General features: G+C 33.4%; 1 protein-coding gene across 3 annotated transcripts in view; it reads right to left on the bottom strand.

Annotated features, from left to right (window-relative positions):
- Positions 1–5,300: 5,300 nt before the first annotated feature.
- The window catches only part of UNC13C (unc-13 homolog C), a 744,253-nt gene continuing 728,491 nt past the window's right edge, over positions 5,301–21,062 (bottom strand). For all 3 annotated transcript variants that reach the window (XM_074294550.1, XM_074294552.1, XM_074294551.1), the window contains 3 exons: positions 10,535–10,627; positions 9,153–9,312; positions 5,301–6,633 (listed from right to left, as the gene is read on the bottom strand). In XM_074294550.1, the coding sequence (XP_074150651.1) occupies positions 6,348–6,633; positions 9,153–9,312; positions 10,535–10,627 (539 nt within the window). In that variant the 3' untranslated portion in view covers positions 5,301–6,347. The remainder of the gene's footprint in view (positions 6,634–9,152; positions 9,313–10,534; positions 10,628–21,062) is intronic.

Genomic DNA, 21,062 nt, shown 5'->3' with positions numbered 1-21,062 from the left:
CATCACTCAGATTTTTTTCCCCTTCTTACCTCTGAGGACTGTGCTAATTACTAATATCTCACACAAAAGAACTATTTTCTTCTTTAGAGAAACAAGGGCAATGCAATTTCTTTTCATATAGGGATTTTAGTGTACTGAAAACTCAATATGAGTAAACAATGGGGAAGCCACCCCTCCAAGTGATATTACATATAGCTAAATTAAAAAAAAAAAGAGTCTTGTGTCTTAATAAGAACAAGGTAACTGTTTCATGGCATTTTGATCTGGTAGGAGTATTGTGTTCTTGAACGACCATCCACTAGAATAAGTCCAAAGGGTCACCAGGATTCTGAGAGCCTTGAAACGACACTATATGGAGTTCAGCTAAAATAACTGGGAATATTTAGCCTGAACAAGAAAAGATTAAATAAAAGTTGTGAAAGATGCCTATCTCTTCAAAAAATACTTAGGAAGACTTGCTTTGCTTGGCTTTGAGGGGAAAACTAGGATCAATGGGTAGGAGTTATAGCTCCATGTAAAGAAAAAAATATTCCTAACAATTAGAAGTATCCAAAAAGTAATTTGAGTTACCAAGGAAAGATTAACAGATTGCTTTAGGGAATGTAGTGGAAGAAATTCTTGATAAGATATGGTTTAGACTAGGTGGATTTGAAAGGTTCTAAGACTCTGTGATAAACCTGATATGAAATTGAATGTGGAAAAATTAGTTCAATTTATTTATTATCCATTTAATTATTAATCTCTTTTTCTTCCCAGTTCTACTAATGAACTGACTCTGCTTATTTTTATATTATGGAAACTCAGTCTCAAAAAATGTATTTAGGTTAATACTATTGTTATTTATTTTGTATATCTTCTATTTCAAGACTATGATGATTTATAGGTTGTTGTTGTTGTTTAGCTGAACAATTGTGTTTGATCCTTCATAATCCTGTGGCCATACTGTCCAAGGGATTTCTCAGTACATATACTGGAGTGGTTTCCCATTTCCTTCTCTAGTGGATTAAGGATTACATAGCTAGTAAGTGTTTAAAGCTACATTTGAACTCAAGACCAGTACTCTATTGCATCAGTTAGCTGTCTAATGTAACATGATTTCTATATAATGCCCCCCTCCCCAATGGATAAGTCCAATGAATTTGGCTGAACCTAAGGTCCAAAATGGATTTCCGCTTACATTATGTATGTGGATGACACAGCATCAGGACAAATTTTTATGAATTCCAAAGTTACCTTGCTATAATTAGTTGAATTATTTCATAGATTCAAGGCCATAGTGAAAGATGTTGCAGTAATTAGAATGAAAGAATTTTTGTGATAGACAGAGATGTGGAGATTATCTGGTACAGCCTCAGAGACATGTGATTTAGATCCAAAGACCATCAAAATATTCTTGTACTCGAGGAACACTAAGGTTTTAGGATTAATGGTGTACCTTCAAAATTACTACCTGTGTTTTTTTGGTAGTCCGACAGTTTATATTATCACAGTTAGTCATTGCTACAGATTGTATTCCAAAAACCTATAATGATGGATCTAGTTAAATTGAATCCTAGGGGGTAAAAAATTAGCCATCAGAGAGCCAGAACCAACCTGGTAAGTGGAAAGAATACTGGATTTGAATTCTGACTGCCAATTACCATGCAAAATTGAACAAGTCATTTAAGCTCTTTTAACTTTGGTCTTTTCAACTATGCAATAGGAATAATCATTCTTGTATTATATTTATATCATTGTATATAATACATTTTAAGTTATAATGTAATATAATAATATATTGCATTATATAATCCTAATGGGTTTGTTGTTAGGATCAAATGAAATGAGAACTGGCATTAGAGTAGCACTTTATGTTGCAAACATGTTAGTAATAGGTCATATTATACACTTCCTTCTCAACTCTACCTTTTAGAATCCCTGATTTCCTTCAAAGCCCAAATGAGGGACCATTTTCTACAAGAAGCCTTTTCTTATTCTTCCGCCCCCTCCCCCCCCCCCCCCGTTTTACTCTTGTCTCTCTCCTTAAATTATTTTGCATTTTTCCATCTGTATAAACATTGTCTCCCAGCAGAGTACCAGCTTTCCTCATTTTACATAAGACTTGATGAATGAAATTCTATCGAGTTCTAGCTATATGATAAATAATGATAAAGTAACAGAGTCCGTCAATCATTAAGCATTTATTGTCTACTGTGAACGAGGCACTGCAGATACAAAGAAAGGCAAAAGACATCTCTGCTCCTAAGGAGTTCACAGTCTAATAGGGAAGACAGCATGCAAACAACTTTATACACACATGCAATATACAAGAAAAATGGGAGATAAACAGTGGAGGGAAGTACTAGCTTCGAGGGGTAAGGGAAAGGCATCTTGCAGAAGAAAGGATTTAGATGATCTTTGAAGGAAGAGAGGAGCCAGAGGTGAGGAAGGAGGGAATTTCCGGCATTCAGGAAATACATTGTCTGACAAACAGGATGGAGGCAGGGGATACCCGCAAACTACAAGGAATAAAGTATAAGAAAACTGGAAAGGAAAGGAAGGTGGGGCCACATTCTGAAAAGCTTTGAACACTAAACAGGATTCTGTATTTGACCTGAGGTGTTAGGGAGCCATTGGGGAGTGTTAAGTAGAGGTTGGACCTGACTATTAACTTTTCAAATGAGTGAAGGATGAATTAGAGTGGGGGGAGACTCTATAGAACTTAATGATTTGAATAAGGAAGCAAAAGCAGTCAGGATTTGCATCTAGGTCCTCAGACTAAAGGCCCAGCAATCCTTCTTCTCTGCCCCATTGCCTCTAATACCAAACTGCAGTGGTTTGTACTTAGAGGCACTTGATAAATGTTTGTTGAATTGAATTTTTACAATGTTTTAAGATTTACCATTGCTGTTCTTACAATGCTATGAAATAATAATTAAAATAGCTAGAATTTCTACAAGGTTTACAAAGAACTTTGCAAATGTCATTTCATTTGATCCTCACAATAGCCTTGGGAGGTGGGTAGCCCCATGCTCTAGATGAAGAGGCAGCTAGGTGGCACAGTGGGTAGAACACTGGGCTGGGGATCAGGAAGACTCATCTTCATGAGTTCAAATTTGGCCTCAGACACTTCCTAGCTGTATGGACCTGGGCAAGTCACTTAACCCTGTTTGCCTCAGTTCCTCAGGTATAAAATAGTTGGAGAAGGAAATGATAAACCATTCTAATATTATTGCCAGGAAAACTCCAAATTGGGTCACAGACAGTTATACAAGTCCTGAAAAACAATAACAAATAGATGAAAAAGCCTTAGTTTGCAAGCAATAAATATAATTCAGGGTCATATTACTTATTATTATGAGTAATAAGTGTCTAGGACAAGATTGTAACTGTGGTTTTTCCTCAACTGTAACATGAGTTATTCTGAGGAGCAAATGAAATAATATTTATAAAGCACTTAGCACAGCGCTCCATGCATAGGAGGCACTATATAATTTAGTATTCCTTTCCTTTTCACCTTCCTCTTCCTGACTTTATTCCACATACTCTAGGCTTTGTACAGATGAGAAACAGGTTCAGAAAAGATGAAATGACTTGTCTTTAGCTACAGTTATAGTCTCTAATGTTAGAGACAGAATTCAAACTTGAGTCCCTAGCTGTTGTCAATTTACTCTTCTGTCTACTATCCCTTCCTTGCTGTTTCCCAATAATGACAATAACAAGCGATAGAGTAATGATCATATAAGACCATGCTTTCAAAGTGATAGAAAAAGTCTTGAATTCTTCATCCTAGTTTTGGTATCACAAATAACAATTAAGCTTGCTATATAATGCCTGGAGAGCAGGCTGTGGGATCAGTGAGATGTGACTGTGCGACTCAAGCCAAGTCAATAACCTTGCAATGCTCCTGTACAAACCTTTAAAAATCTAAGGTACAGAATTGACGTCTGCCCTCTAACACCCCCCCTCCAAACAAGAAAAAGAAAACACAATTAAGCCTGATTTGCTTTCCTTTCATGGCACATAAATATGTTTACATTTATGGACCTATAAGTGTGCATCAAAGCTTTAGAAAAGGAAGTATGTTTTAAACAACTCACATTTCTGTAATCCTTTTATGATTTACAAAGCATTTTCCTGTGAGGTAGTCAGTACAAGTCTTACATCTTAGAGATAAAGAACTGAGGCTCAGAGAGTCGAGGCATCTTAACTAATGTCTTCAAATAGCTAATAGAGAACAGAATTAATTGTTTGACACCAAATTGGATACTCTATCCACAATATCATATTGCCTTTTAAATGTACCAAAGGATCTTGCTATAGGAAATCACAGAACAAGTCCTTAACTATGATGAATTTGTCCCATAATTTATTTAGTAAGTTTTCTCATTTTTGTATGTCAGATTTCCTTAGTGGGGGCATTCAGTGACGTGTAGATGCAAATATTCTGAGTGATGCATCTGTTTAAAAAATGTTGCTTATTGTCTTTAGTAACTTCTGTAACTACAATTATGTAGAAAAATGTCCTTAAGTCATAACTTTTTTTTGAACTTCACAAATGTATTTCATTGGTACTTGAGTCAAAAAAACCTGAGTTTTTCATTTCTAAACAAGGAAATGATGTTTTATCAGTGAAAGGAGGAGAAAGTCCTATAAAAGGCTGTAAGTTTTCCATATACAACTATTTATTAATGCAGGTACTAAAACATTGTTATGCCATGCATTGCAAGCAATCACTGATCTGGCAATTGCTTGACAAGATGCAACATTGAAGATGCTTTAAGAAAACAATCTAAGGCTTGTCAAGCCAATTATATGCATAAAGACATTGTTTTTCAGAAGAGGATACTGTGCCACAGAGGGTTTCTTTCCCATTATTTTCTAAGTTATAATATATTAACTATATAGGGAAACAGAAAAATTGTGAAAACATCCCTATAACATCTTATCTAATCAATCAACAAAATCAGTTTGAGGCAGATTTGGAGGAGTAATGGTATTGAATCTATTATGTAGATATTCTACAAGTTATTCGTTCATTCACTGCATTTGGAAAATATCATTGTATTCCTGAGGGTAGACATTCGACTGGGAAAGTGGGACCATAGGAATATAGAAGATGAAAATGTTAAGATAGTTTATATAAAAAATCAACTTGGTAAGACATTATGGATTAAATATCCTTCAGTCAATAAAATGATCAGATTGGCTTTTGAATAGAAAACATTTTCCAAGCACTTCTATTTTCTTTCTCCTTCAAGTTCAATATTATCCCCGGTACTTTGTGGATATATAAGTAACATAAATTACAAAACTTAAAGCAGCTTTTTTAGACTTTATTTTACATTTTTGACTAAATATAAGAAGACGTTTTTTTTGCTTCAGTGCAATACATAGTCATGTTGCATTCAGTACAAACTGCTTAGTATTTTTTAAAGAAAAAAATAAAGGACTTAACTGATTATACAGCTAAGTATGTAAGGTAATTTTTTAACTGTCAGAAGGAAAACACTAACAGTATCATTACACATAATAGATGACTTTTAGAAACAAATTTGCCTTCCTACTTCTAAATCATTTATCTTAACTATGTCACTTTTTTGGGAGAAAAAAAATTGTAAAAGCATTATGCCACAAAACAAATACATTAACTTACCTTCTTGTACAAATGTGACATGACCTTGGCAGTTTTGAAGAACAAAGGTATTTTTTTCAATATATCAAACTTTTTTTTTAAACAAACTAGTGAACATTGCTTTGTATAAGATTGCTTTAATAGCATTTCTTCACAGTGATAGTTCAGAAAGGTTGGAAAGTAGTAAGCATAAAATATTTCCCACCATTTCTATTTTCATTTGTATGCAAAAATCATCACATTACATCAGTAATTATAAAATTACAAACACTTTCTAGAAGTAACTGCATTTCTAGCTATGGTAGAAAAAGTTATTGGTCAGACATCTAAAATGATGGTTTAGTAACATAAAAAGAATATGACTGTGAAATACTTTCTAATGCACAGATAAGCTTTTAACTTACTAAAAGACATGTAACAACAATGAACAAATTTAAAGGACGAATAATTTATGAATGAGTTGAGGAGATGGAAGTTTGGTCATGAAATGAAATCGACATCTGAAAAGATACTCTTGATAATGCATCTTTAATCTTCATTTTGGCACTTCATGGAACTAATTTTCCAAACCCCAATAGGCATCAAAAGTCATACAGGTCTTCGACACACCAGAGTACTGATAAACACTGAAACATAGTTGATTATGCATTCCCATTGATTTGCACACACATGCACTAGTCAAACAACAATAGCTTATCTAGGTTCTTGAAGATGCTACCTTGCAATATTGGTTTCAGGCAATCTCTTCTGGGGATCTTGTGTCAGATTTCAATCTCACAAATTCTTTAGCCACATCATCATTGGTCCTTTGAGAAAGTATTCTAAGGATTGTCAAGCCAGTGTCATCCATAAAGATGTTTTTCAAAAGCGGATACCATGCCCCAGAGCTCCCTTTCTCCACTATATTCTGGAGTTGAATTACTGTCATTCCTATAACTCGATCTTCCCGTGCAAAGCAATAATCTTTAACAGAAAGGTGAAGCTCATAGGCCCCCGGGCGATTTTCATTACTCAGGATGCTGTGGAATTAAAAATAGGAATTTTGATTAAGAATTTGATCAAGAATTTATTTATTCTTTACAACCCTTTGATCTCCTGATGACTTCTGAAATCTTGTTGATGATTTTATACATTGTTCAGTTACATTGTTTGTATTTGAGTAATTGGAGAGCATTGGATTCAAAATCCTTATATTCTCATCCCTTAAAAATCTCTGAACCTTTTAAATGTAGCTGTCTATTTACCTGGCTGTCTATCAATCCATGCTATGAATGCTATTGATTTTCAGAGCAAAAAAATAGCTTACAACAGATATCTGGAGACACTCAAGTAAACATTTTGTATTGCTTTCTTATTAATTTGCTCATTCTACATATAACTTTTTTTTCAATGTATTTATTTCTGGTAGTTCTAACTGTGGTTAGTGGGGTTATGTGTGGTTTTAGTAGAAAGAGCATTGAATTTGTTCTCAAAAGGACTGGGTTCAAATACTGACTTAGCTACTTATCATCTGTGTGACATTAGACCAATTCCCTAACTATTCTAATGTGGTTTTACCATCTAAAACTTAAAAGAACTTGACTAATTTATTACCAAAATCTTTTATGTTCAATGTCACTCATACTAATTTTTTTTATTTTATCAAAATATGATATACTGTGTGACCCAAATGATGGGATTTTATGTGATGGTCTCTAAATCCTCATCAGACACGAAATCTCTGATATTGTGGTTTCTAGCATGAGCCTTGTTCATGAATACGCCATTTTTTGTTTTGTTCAATTAGTTTAGCCACATCTGACTCTTTATGATTCTATGTGGGGTTTTCTTGGCAAAGTTTTTTTCCCCTCCAGTTTATTATAGAAGAGAAAAATTGGGCCAAATGGGGTTAAGTGATTTGTGCAGGGTCATACAAACAGTAAGCTTCTAAGATTGTATTTGAACCCATCTTCTTGATTCCAGGGCTGGCACTCTATCAGCTGTTTCACCTAGCAGCAGACATCTACAATATCTTCCCATCAGGCAATATGCAAACTCCTCATTCTAGCATTCAAAAGCTTTGATAAAAATCCTCTTGCCTACTTAGCTCATTCTCCCACTTCTTGGATGCTCTTCATTTTTGTCAACCCTAACATGTCTGTCTCTTTAGGTTTGGAGCAGGTTCTCTGCAATGATGCAAAGATCAGAATTGGATATATGGTGGTCAATGCCTGGAGACACATGGGATTGCTGCCCAACTCTGCTATCATATACCACAGTTCCTCATCTCCTTCCCCTCCCCTTCTTCCCCTGTCCAAGCTTTATCTAAAGAATCATATCTCTGTTGGTTTTCTCAGAGGGGATATCAAGGACTACTTTTAAGCATCTAAATTGAATACAAATTCTCCTCACCACAAGAGAGCTCATGCCAATTTTTTCCTATGGCAACAGTTAGACTTGCCAAGTATGTAGCTGATGATGTCTTCTCCTAATAGCTTGAGACAACTTGGCAGGGCAGAACAGAACACAATGAATAAGGCTGACTAGTGATATTCTAGGAACATTCCTTCCCCCATCCTTCTTTTGATTCATCTTCAGATATTCTGGGCCCTTAATGAATACACTATATATGCCTCAGCAATAAAACTTTCCACTTTGCTTTTCACTCCTGATTTTTTCTGATCAAGCATTTGCAGAGTCTAACTTTTCTTCCTGCAGGAAACTGTTAACTAAAGTAAGGGTGCATTTTTTGAGACAGTCTAAAACAACAGTAAAGGAAATAGTTACTTGACAAGAGACATAAAGCAAAGTGGAGACTGAGAAATGTTAGAACCTTGAATCATCCTGGTCTATTGGGATAAACAAGAAGGAAATCAAAGGCTATGTCATCTCCAAAATAATTTTTCTGAATATAATAGTTTAACTTTATAGGAGCTTCTACATATATGAATACATGTGTGCATGCAGGGGCACACACACATAAACACTTTAACTGGATTAAGATCTTTTTCTGGGAAGTATGTCAGTCTGCGGGATTTACTGTCTTTGAGAAAACCATTGAAATGATATGCAATATGAGAAAAAAAGTTCAGAAGATATGTTTATGTACCAGCTCCATCATTTACTAGCTGTGTGAGCTTAGGTAAAATCACTTAAACTCTATGAAACTAATTTTCTTCATTTATAATATGGGGAGAAGGCTACTTGCATTGTTTATCTCATAGGTAGGTCTCTGAAAAGTCAAATGAGATAATGTTATATGTATAAATGTGTGTATAACACTTTCTAACTGTAAAAGTCTTCCATATATATTATCAGCACAAAATCGTTATGTGACTATGTAAATTAAACCATAATAGCTATAATAATTGTTATTATGATATCCACTGTTACCTAAAAAGGAATAAGGGCTTGAGAATATGAAACAAAGAACAGGTAAATTATGAGTTCTCAGCTTTGTTTTATTAACTAGTATCATTTCTATCTTTAATTGTTTGGCAGACTTAGTTGAGCAATAATTTATAGACAATTAAATAAATAAGACTGAACTAATACTTACAACTGGAAAGTTTCATTGTACTTGGGTGACCAGGTGTTGCTTTTGGTCTTGGTACCTTGTTTCCTTTTCTTGTCACCAAGATTGGGTCCCAGTATAAAAACCTCCACAAAGGGGCGAAACATTGCTGTGGTTTGCCAGTGTAAATCATTAATGGCAATGACTAAAATAGAAAAGAGGAATAGAAAGCATTCATGTGAAAATGTGCAGAAAAGATAAAATTTCCCCATGTCATTAACAAACAAATCAATTCTAAGTGATTGGTTCACTCATGCAGGTAAGGAAATATATCAGTAGGGTAATATAGCTAAGGAGGATCCAACTTCAGTGTAACTATAAGAGACTTTGGCTTTAGTTAAAATGTTAAGAAGGATAATTTCTGAAGTTTTTTGACTCTTTATTGTGATATATAAATTAAGTCAGAATCAGTATTTATCTTTAAAGTCAACAATTATTTTCTTTAAAAAGAGGAAGATCTTTAGTTGGGAATATTACTATCTTGGTAATATTGACAATTGACAATTATTGACAAAATCAATAAGTAATTCAGTAATTTAAAAAAAATACAAATGTTGGGAATCATAGAGATAAATTTAACAAATATCTACACTATACCAGTAGGCAAGACTATGCTGACACCAATACTTTTTCAATTTTAGTTTTTAAATTATAGACTTAGAAACTTTCAATGAAATATTAAAATGAACAAAATGAAGGAATAATAAACCACAAACACAAAATCATTTATATTTTGTTATATGAAGTTTAACAAATTAAATTATTATATTTTCTTCCATATCCCTTCTGACAATATTTTCCTCTGTGCAGAAATGAAAAAAATATTGCTAATAACATTCTTAAAAATTCACAACATAGGATCTAAGGAATGGTCCATAAATATTTGATGACTGAAATAAATTCATAAACTCAATCTGAGGGAAAAGAGGGTGAAAAAATTTCCATCCTCTTAAAAGAAAAAAGAAGTTGGGAAACTATAGAGGCAAAATGTTGCATATACTGGTATGTCATATTGATGAGTTGATTAATACGTATTGGTTAATAGCTACTTTGGAGAGAATGTGGGAAACATTGTGTAAAGGAGGGAAAATCAGAAAAGTGTTTTGATGTAAAAACAAAAGTCATCAGAAAATCTCAAAAAAGAAAATAATAAAACATTGAGATTTTTTTGTAAGCATTGAATTTTCCAAATTCTACTCAAAGTCTTAACTATCAAACAAACTGCTCAAAGGTATCTAGAAAATTTCAAAGGCATTATGTTTTGAATAGATATTCAAAGAAAAGAAAATTCCACTTTTTATTTATCAGTTGCTAACTAGTGGTCCAATAAGAATCAGCAATTTGGGTTGTTTAGACTTTAGATTTACCTTTTACAATCACTTTATGCTCCCCAGTTCCTGGAATGGTGGAGATGTCCACCTGAACGGATATCTGTCCCACTGAATCATTCCGGGAACGATCTGAAAATAATATAAAAATACAATAATAGTATGCTTCAATCTGTATTCAGATGTCACCAGTTCTTTCTCTGGAAGCAGATAGCATTTTTCATCATGGGACCTTTGGGATTGTCTTAGATCACAATTGCTGTCAAGTCAAGTCATTCACAGTTCTTCATCATACTATATTGCTATTATTGTATACAATATTCTTCTGGTTCTGCTCATTACACTTTGCATCAGTTTGTATAAAATCTTCCCAGCTTTTTTCTGAAATTATCCTTCTTGCCATTTCTTTCAGCACAATAAGATTCCATCACAAATAGTCCAACTACTTCAAGTTCACTGTTCAAAGTCAGGCAAATAATTAGTAGCAGAGCCAGGACTATAATCCAGATGTCTTGATTCCTGGTTTGGGACTATTATTACTGTTCTTGAAACTTAACTTGAAAAGTACATTATAGAGAATATGACTATTTTAATATTATTGGGCACAGACAAAGTTTTCCCTTAACTTTTGTTCAGATGGAAATCATCTGCTTTCATAAGGCCCAACAGGAGCTTTTCCTCATATTTTTCACATCTAAGATCCCAATCATTCCAGTTTCAAAGTCTTTTTTCATATTAACCTATAATAAAAGGTCTTTAATCTGCCTCTCCTCAGGCTGTGGGTTAGTACTACCACTATCCTTTGTCTTATTTACTTAATATTTCCTCATAACTTCATTTCTAAGGTCTAAACATATTTGGAAATATTTCCTCTATAAAATTTGTCCTGGTGTCTTAAAGGTTAACTTTTGCTAACTTCCTGATATGGAAGTATTTCCTCATTTTCTCTTCCACAGAAAGATGGTATATCTGTAGAATAAAATGCTTTCATCATATTTTCTGGTCAAATAAGGGTTAATCAGAAGATATTTTTGGTTGGAACCTTTGTTCCTTTTCTGGTCATCATTAAATGCAGGGAATCTATTTATCTTGTAGTTGAATATGAGGGAGTTTAAAAATGCAGGCTACAAATTAGGAAGATACATCAGTATATGCTTGTCTCCCTTACTTAAATAGAAATGCTATTTATGTTATTTTTTTAAACAATTAAAAACTAAGAAAACATATCCAGCATCTTAACAAACATGATTTTCCTTATTTCTCCTCCATCTCCTTTTTTTTTTATTCAAATGGTTTTTCTCCATTTTTCATCTCGAGTATACTCAGGATATATGTCTTCATAATGATCTATAGTGTCAGATAGGAATAATTCATAATTATGTTTTCAGCATTGGCTGAATACTTGACAGCAAACCCCTAGGGTAGAAGCATTTACTAGACTGCAAAATACATGTTTCCTTTGTCTACCATGCTAAGATGTGGAAATTCACTGCTCAGCTGAGTCAGAAGTAGCCCTTGAGAATAAGTTGCTCTTTATGCCAAAGTAAAGTTGAACAGTTCTCCTGCAGAAAATAAAGGTTTTCTACAAAAGGGACAAAATTTTTAATTTTATTCTCAATGCTATTCTTCTTGAGATTGGCCCTTAGAATTCCATATGGAATCCAAATTTCATACTCGTTGCTTCATTACTGATATATTTGATTGAAAGACATGGATGGCAGGAGGAATGTTTAAATTTATTCTACCACATAGGGCTAGGTTTCCTGAAGTCCTATACTTCAAAGTGTATGTTAGTTTATTTTTTTTATTTAAAAGATATTGAAACTATCCTTAAGATTTAATTGACCAAACTGTTATGGCTTCCCAGTCCCTCTAGGCCATAAAAGGGTCCCATAGAGAACAGTGCCTTTCAGAATTGGTGGATGTTCCTCGCTCTGAGGGTCCTTATATCCTGCTGACCATATATGCTGATGTATTTAGATAAAGGTAGCTCCTAAATGTGTTGTATTTTTTGTTGAATATCGCTTTCATTCTGTGACCAAAGTTCCCTTAATTGTTAGATGTCTAATTTTATCCTAATATCAAATCTCTACCACCAGACAGAGCAAGTCAGACAGTATACGATAGCAGTTATAGAGCATTCAGTATTGTGAATTAAAATTCAGACAAGAGGATTCAAATAATAAACATCTAAATAAGAAAAGCTAAATTATTAAAACAATTTTTATAGTCATGGTGCCTTTGAAAGTTTGGACTCTTAGGTTACATAATTTTAGTACCTGTTTCTTTACAAAATCTCTTATATGGCTCTATCCCTTTAGGCAATGCTTCTTGATTTAGTATAATGTGGAGTAGGGAGTGATGAAAATGTTAGACAGTATTTATCAAAACTGTAAAAATTCTTTTATAAAGAATTTTTATAAAGAATTCTCAGTGATCTGAGTTTTATGGTTGCAGAGCAATTATTCCTAAAAAGGGGAGTTAAAGTGTCTATTAAATCCTCTGAGGGTTTTTCCCCATTGGTTTATGACATCCTGGCCTTTAGATCTATGGCATTTGTTCCTTGTAATGACAATGAATTTTCTATCATGGAATAAAAATCAAAATGGATTATAGTATTTTCCAACTGAAACAAAAATGCAGGAAGAACTAATCTGTTAATGAAAGTAAAAAGATGAATAAAGGAATGAATAAGAAAAATCTTTAGTTTCTGATTAAATAAAACAAAGTAAAAAATCTGAGATGGAATTATAAAAGAGAATAAACTATGTTTTGTTCTTTTTAAGAAAATGAATGTTTTAAACCTGGGCTTATGTCAGTAGATACCAATATTTGGCTCCCATTCATTCTGTTCTGCCATTTAACAAATAAAACCTATATAGTGCTATTTTACCAATGGCAGCAAAAGGCTTGTATAGATGAGTTCTTTGGCTAGAATTTTTACAATTCTTATTAGAAATTGTTTTCTCTAGATAGAATGGGAATTCTTTCTTTTGGGTACAATAATACAAACACATCTTATAGAGACTGAAGGGATAGGAGACTAGTCTCCTTTATAGAAGATTTTCTTGCCCCTTGTTAATAAGATTTTGCAATTTCCACATTTCATTTTTTTTATTATATTTTTTTATTTTTTTAATTTCCACATTTCCACAGGAATGGCTCCTTCTGGGCATCTGCACTGTTATACTCTCATCCAGACCATAGACTTTATGCATTAGATTATTAGTTCTTTGAGGCCATGGATTTGTCTTTTGTTTCTTTTTGTATAATCAGTCTGGCACTCAGGGTGCTTAATATTTATTGAATGAATACCCCAGGAAACGTATTCCCTTCAGTTTTGTACCTGTGGTTGGGCTATCCTGTACCGTTCCAGTAAAGCCAATTGTACATAATATACTGAGTACCTGGCTCTATATCAGATCATGCCTGAACTCCTATCTAGTTGTCCCTGATAATTATCTTCTTGTCTTGGATTTTGCTACTTTTGCTTCATCTCCTTCTTCAGCCTTTTTCCATCCTTTTTTCTAGGAACCATGAGCTAGCTAATCCACACAAACTTTAACTAGATCTACTTAAAAATTAAGCTAGCTTAGTGCTTGGGCAGGAGAGCCAAAACTGGGTGGATGAAGTTCACCAAGGCACGATTTCTGGTGTTTTGTAATGTAAAGTGGCCATAAAACAGGACCACATATCCATAACTCCATTCGGTACCCCTGTTCCAATCAAAACAATCATTCCTGGTCACCCCCCCCCCCCACACACACACCATGGGTATGCTTGTCTATATACATCCTTTTCCAGGTATACATATCCTTGATGACTTTTCTACTCTTCTCCAAGGACAAGTCTTCATTGCTAACATGCTGTAGTTTTCTTCTGCTTACCATTTGACTTTCTACTGTCCTTTGGCAAAGAAAATTATATCTCGATTTATACTTGATAAATATTTCCAAAGCCTCATGAAGTGCCCTGGGGAATACTGAATCATCGTTCATACTTTTCTTCTACAGTATATTATTTTAACACTTTGATATAGTAAATATCAAAATTAGTAATTCTGGAAAAGCGCTGGACTTAACAGTTATCTCAAGGATTGTTAATGATGCCTGTGATAAAGGGGCTTCTGTTTCTTAAATGCGCACTGATTAATTTCTTCCCAGGAGTGAGGATGAGGAAGTCAGGCATAAAGTAGTTACTCTAGAGATTCTACTTTTATGCTCTTTTGCTATATAGCTTCAGGCTACTTTCTTTCTGCTTTTAAACAAAACAAAACAAAACAAAAAAGCATTAATTCTTTCTCCCTTTCATCCAACCTTCATTGGGGTAAAAAAAAAAAAAAAAAAAAAAAAAAAAAAAAAAAAAAAAAAAACCTTTTTGTAACAAATATGCAAACTTAAGCAAAAAAAAAAGTCAAACATTAGCCATATTAAAAAAAAAGTATGTCTTATTTTTTTTAAATCATGAGTACATTACCTTGAATCCTTTTAATATCTCAAGAGATAGGGTAACATGCATAATTCATTATTAGTCCCTAGGAATCATAACTGGTCATTGTGTTCATAAGTCTTTCAAAATTGTTTGCCTTTACAATATTATTGTTATAAGTAAAGTATTTTTCTGATTTTTTCCCCTTCATTATGCATCCAGAGTACTTTTTACCTTCTTTTCTCAGAATGTAAACCATATTTGGCTCTACAAATAACTCAACAAGATCCTCAACAAGATACTTTGATATATAAAGACTGCAAAGGAAAGATGGAAGTAACATAATACTAAGGGTAGTGAGACATTGACCTTTCATACAATCAAAAACAAATAGATACAGAATGTTCAATGGAATAGATTAGGAATTGCATTTCTAGGACAATTAATAGACTTGAACATTAGTACATATATTTGGGAACCAACAGTATAAACATTGTCAAAATCATTAATATTTTTCTGCCATTCCAGGATTGTTCATTAACCAAAAAACAGCACATTTGAGTTTATAAGAATTAGCAAATTGAAGAAATATATATTGCTAAGGAAAGATGTAAGTACATGAGAATAATACTAAGAAGAAAAGAATTGGTTAAAAACCCAAACTCTGCTTGTTTATATGGCAAATTCTTTCCATATAATTACAAACATCAGCTTAGTGACATATATCAATTATGAGCAAGACACATGTCCACCCTACAGAGCACAGATCATGACCAAATTGCTGAACACACTGAAAGAGGAAGTAATTGGACAATGTGTAAAAGTTCACAAGCAAATTGGTACCTTGAATGATGGATAGAGCCACCATGTCCACAGTGATCCAATAATAGATGCTTGCATGACAAGAAAAGATGTAAAAATTTCTTCCAAGAGAAACAATCGACACACGTGGAAGAGCAAACATAGCAGAATATTTTTTATGTAATAGCTATAAAAACTCGAATGAACTAAAATCCCTTCTCCAAATGTCTAGTGTACAGCTTTGTTGTTGACAATGAGGGAAATGTTTCTAAGAGAAGCCAAAAAATGTTAAAGTTAATAACATATGGTTATAGTGCTCATTTAATGCCAAAGATGCCAAAATTAAAGACAAATAAAAACTTTTCTAACAATCACATTGAAGCAGATATTCTGAAGGAAGAAGGAATTAATGAATTAGATCTTTCAAAAGACAAGTGAGAGTTTTCCTGAGTGTGTAGGAAATGGGAAGGCTTTTGCAAATGATTTTCTGTAATAGATTACATACTCATAGTCAGACATTTGACCATGAAGAGCACATAAGATTCAAAGTACTTATTATGTGTGGAGAAAAGGCATACCCTAAAAGATTCTCCTGCAAAATATTTCCTGTTTGCACATGAGACATAGTGAAATGTAATAGATAGGATGATCTCAAAGCCAGATAGACCTGGATTCAACTTTATCTATGACACATAGTAGTTGTATGATACAGAATACAGTATAATACAGTATATGCCTGAAGAGTGCATAGTTCCAGTGCTCTAGGCAATTCTCTGAGAACAATTGTTCAATTGTTTTTCAGTTGTGTCTGACTTAGTCAATTTGGAGTTTTTTGGCAAAGATACTGGAATGGCTTGCCATTTCTTCTTTGATTCATTTTACATCTAAGGAAACTGGGGCAAATAGGGTTAAATAACCTTCCAGGGATCATATAGCTAGTAAGTGTCAAACCAGATTTGAAATTAGGAAGATGAATCTTCCTGACTCCATGTTTGGTACTCTATTTATTGTATCTATATAAAGTACAGTAGTAGAGGGAATTTCCTTATACCACTGAAATCACAATTTCTGTCCATAGCCCTAAAATCACACAAGATTCCATGAAAAGTATCAAAGAAATATCTTTGTTCAAAGCTAATCTAAAAATCATGATAAAACAGGAAGATATGAGCTTCATAAATGTTTTTACCAATATTGTGGGAGACTGCCTTAAATAACTTGCATTTAGAAGATTCTCTCTAGATGAAGTTCTCCAGAACCTCCCAGTCACAGATGACAACATGCCGACTGTGTTGAGCCCTGTGACATCATGGGATCTCCTAAATGAGATCTACAGCACCCAAGACAAATCTCCATATTAATCTATATAGCTTCAACCAAATGGATGAAGAGTGCATGTTGTCCTATTAAGGCATGAAATTGATTGAGCTATCCACTGAATTAGTACATTATTCATTTATCTTGGGCAGATATTTCAGTTGGCTAGTCAGGCTGAATTGTATTGGAGAAATTGTTACTCACTGCCATCAAAGCACATTTTTTTCAATCTCAAAATTCTCCTGCTGATGTTATGTGGATTTGAATTATGGGACACCAGAATCTCAAAAGAATCGTAGTGGAAAGATACATGGCATATATTGTAATGGATGACCTATTACATGAGGAGCAGGACAAAAGATATTGGGGGCGATGTAAAAGGTGAACTGATCATGTAGTGAGAGTGAAGCAGTTGGGCAGACTGAGTGCTGCATTAGTATTCATGAAATATTAAAAGATCCAGAGGAAGACTTTCAGCACTAATAAGGCATCATGGATGAGATTTTTCTTGAAATTCCTGATTTAAAAAAAAATTCAAAGTGAAAAGGCCATAACATAACTAGTAGAAGGAGATTCCACATCAGTGAAACCAGGATCCTACTGAATTACTGAAACAATTACAGTAATAATTTATAACAATTGTATATTCATAGAACTACTGTGTCTGTGTTTCTCTTTAACATATATATTACCTGATTTGATTTTAACAACAGTCTTATGAGACAGGTAATATATGAGTCATTGCCATGTTACAAATAAGGAAGGAGGCAAAAAGTGGTTAAATAATTGTACAAGGCCACAGAATGAATCTGAGACAGACCTGGAAATAGAAATCTTCCAAGATGAAAGTCAAATGCTGTCCATTATATCATAATAATATTAGCTCCTTTTGTAGTTATACCAATAGTTCTTTGCTCTTTTTTCATTTAAGGATTTTAAACTTTGAGAAATTATTGTGGACAAAAAAAGCTAAATAGTCCAAAGTTTAAAAATCTTCTATTCCAAGTTTAAAATAACTTAAAACAATGAGGGTCATTCTTTGACTTAATACATGACATTGCTCAAATTGAACTGATAAAAACAATTTAATTTATATTTTAAATGATGAATTTATAATCAAAAGAGAGGCAAAACATTTATTTTAATTTGATAAAATAATTTGTTATTTTCAGTATTGAGAAGTTTTCTTCCAAGTGAAGCTAACTTCAATGAATTGGTAAAAAAAAAAAAGAAAAGAAAAGTAAAGAAAAAGAAAAAAGAAAAAGTAACTAGTAGTTTTAAAAAATATAAGTCAAGGCAGCAACATAATTATGAATTTCTCAGAAGTTGTTCTTGAAAGCTTCAGGAAAGTAATGTTAATTAAAAGGTCACTTTGGAAAATTTTACACTTATTTTTAATAGCTATTTGAGGTTAGAAATTCATGTTATTGAACATTTTTATCAAAGAATTGGATCAAGATATAGAAAGTGTACTTAGCTAATTTGAAGATGGTATCAGGAAGGGAGAGATAGCTAATAGAAGTCTGATGATCTAGTAATAAGATGATGTTTAACGAAGATAGATTATCTGCACTTCATGGAAAAAAACGCACATACACACAGACACATACACAAAACCCAGGAGTAACTGGTAGATATTGCATGTTTAGATTTAAGGGGAAAGAACCCTTTCTAATAAATAAAAATATTCTCAAATACCAGAGGCTTCCTTAGGAGGTATGAAGTATGTGGCTGGTATGTTCTCTATCCCAAAAAAGGCTTCACAGGGAGGATGGCTTGTCAATTGTTAGTAATTTTGTAAAGGAAGTTCTAGGTTTGAGATGGATTGGATTAGACACCCTCTAAAGTAAGTTTCTTTCTGCTGAGATTTTGTGATTTTGCTTTTTTTTTTTTTTTTTTTTTTTTCCTGAGGCTGGGATTAAGTGACTTGCCCAGGGTCACACAGCTAGGAAGTGTTAAGTGTCTGAGCACATTTGAACTCTGGTCTTCCTGAATTCAAGGCTGGTGCTCTATCCACTGCGCCACCTAGCTGCCCCGATTTTGTGATTTTGATATTGAATTCATTTCTTTGCGTCTCCATGTGCCTTTTTTATGATTTATAAAATAGGAATAATACTAGTCTTGCCTATTTCACAAAGCACTAGTGCAACAGATGGTATACCAGATGGTACAATATATGAGGGAGGACTTTGAAAAGAATTATAAAAATTTTGTGGCTATAAAATGTTAAGATTTGTATTTTATTAAAAATGTGTCATTACCCACTATCTTCATCACCACTGTGTATGCATGTATAAATGAAAATTCACCTTTCAGTGACCATATATATTTATCTTCTTCAATCAATTAATAAAATACCCCAATTTTCAATTTTATTAAAAGAAAAATTAATTTATAAGAAGTAAAAATTAATATGGAAAACTATAGCTACTTATCACTTTAAAAATGTTTACTACATAATTGCTTTAAATGAATCTTAAATATCTATATTTGATTAATGAGGAATATATTTTAAGATTTTATCCATCAATCAAGTACTTACTGAATACTAACTGAGGCATCCAGAAGAAAAAAATGATTAAATTAAATATTTGGGTTTAAATAGAATATACTTAGAGACATATATTTAGTACTAAAAATACCATATGTGTTTTTACTTTTGAAAAATAGTTCAGGACCCATCAATAATACATCAATTGGGGGAAGGGTATAAAACATGAGCCATTGACTGAAAATTGGTAGCTGATGTACATACATGTGGGATAATGAAAAAAAAAAAGAATCCTATAGGAGGTTGCTATTTGATCTTAAGACATGGATTGATCCAGAGACATAACAAAACATTTTTGCGTCTAAGAAAAAGCTCTATAAATCATCCCTCAGGGAACCAATATTAAATTCTCTCTCATTTGTGGGCAGAGTGGGATTCAGAAGATGATCACTATCTTATGATGGAGAAATTGAGACAGTCTAGGATACTTAAAGGGATTGAACTGAAGAAAAGTAGCATGCCATCTGATTGCTTTCAATTTCAATTGATTGTTTGATAATTAGGCACTGAGGTCAGATCTTTCTTTATACTGCTAATGAGAGTTTAATGGTAACTACCTGGAATAAAAATAGGCATACATTTGGATAGTGGCTGAAGGAGAGCTTGAACCCAATGCCCCTAAAGTCTTCAAAGCATAATGTCAATATGTTAGAGCTGGGAGGGACTTTAAAGATGTTCTTTTCCAACTATTTCATTTTACTTGGGAAGAAAATGAAATCTCAGGAAAGACAAGAGGCTTATCTAAAGTCGTAGAGGAAGCTAGAATCAACTCTTGCCAAAATGGGCTGAGCTAAGATGGAGATATATAGAACTTAAATCTTAGAGAATCATAGACTATTAGTCTATAGAAAAAAAAATCCACATTAATTACCTTGTCCAACACTGTCATTTTAGAGAGGAAGAAATAGGGGCCAAGAGTTAGAAGACCCAGATCTCTTGGTTCCCGGTTCACCTGTTTTTCAGTTAGGCAATTGAAATTTTTAAATTTGATTTTTTGAGAGATGGTTAAATTTTTCTCAGAAATGTCAACAAGTTCCTCTCTATTGACCCTGGGTTTCCTAACAAAATGAATAGCTTAGCAGAGAAATGGCTCTTTGGTCTTTCTTGAATATTTGTATCCCCATTTTTATATACTTCAATGAATGGGGCCTGGCAGGAACCACAGTCTTGGACTTACTCCATACTGAAACTGAGTATAGCCATTAGACACTTCAAAAGCCAGAGTCCCTATTTACCCTTTCCTAGACCTAAGTTGTTAGACCTTAGCCTAATAGACAAAGCCATTGCTAAAACTTTTAAATGATCAGAATATATTCCCCATATCTTTCCAACTTGTTACTAGGTTCTATTTCTCCCCTACCTTTCTTCTTGGAGGAATCAAATACTTATATCACATCTATTCCTTACCTTAGAAAAAGACCTAATGGTCCTATTTTAGTTTTGATTAGATTGATGATCTCTTTTGAATAG

This window comes from Sminthopsis crassicaudata, chromosome 2 (genome assembly GCF_048593235.1).
Source record: "Sminthopsis crassicaudata isolate SCR6 chromosome 2, ASM4859323v1, whole genome shotgun sequence".
NCBI lineage: Eukaryota > Metazoa > Chordata > Mammalia > Dasyuromorphia > Dasyuridae > Sminthopsis > Sminthopsis crassicaudata.
Note: the sequence above shows the minus strand (reverse complement) of the source record. Positions and strands in the feature narration are given on the sequence as shown.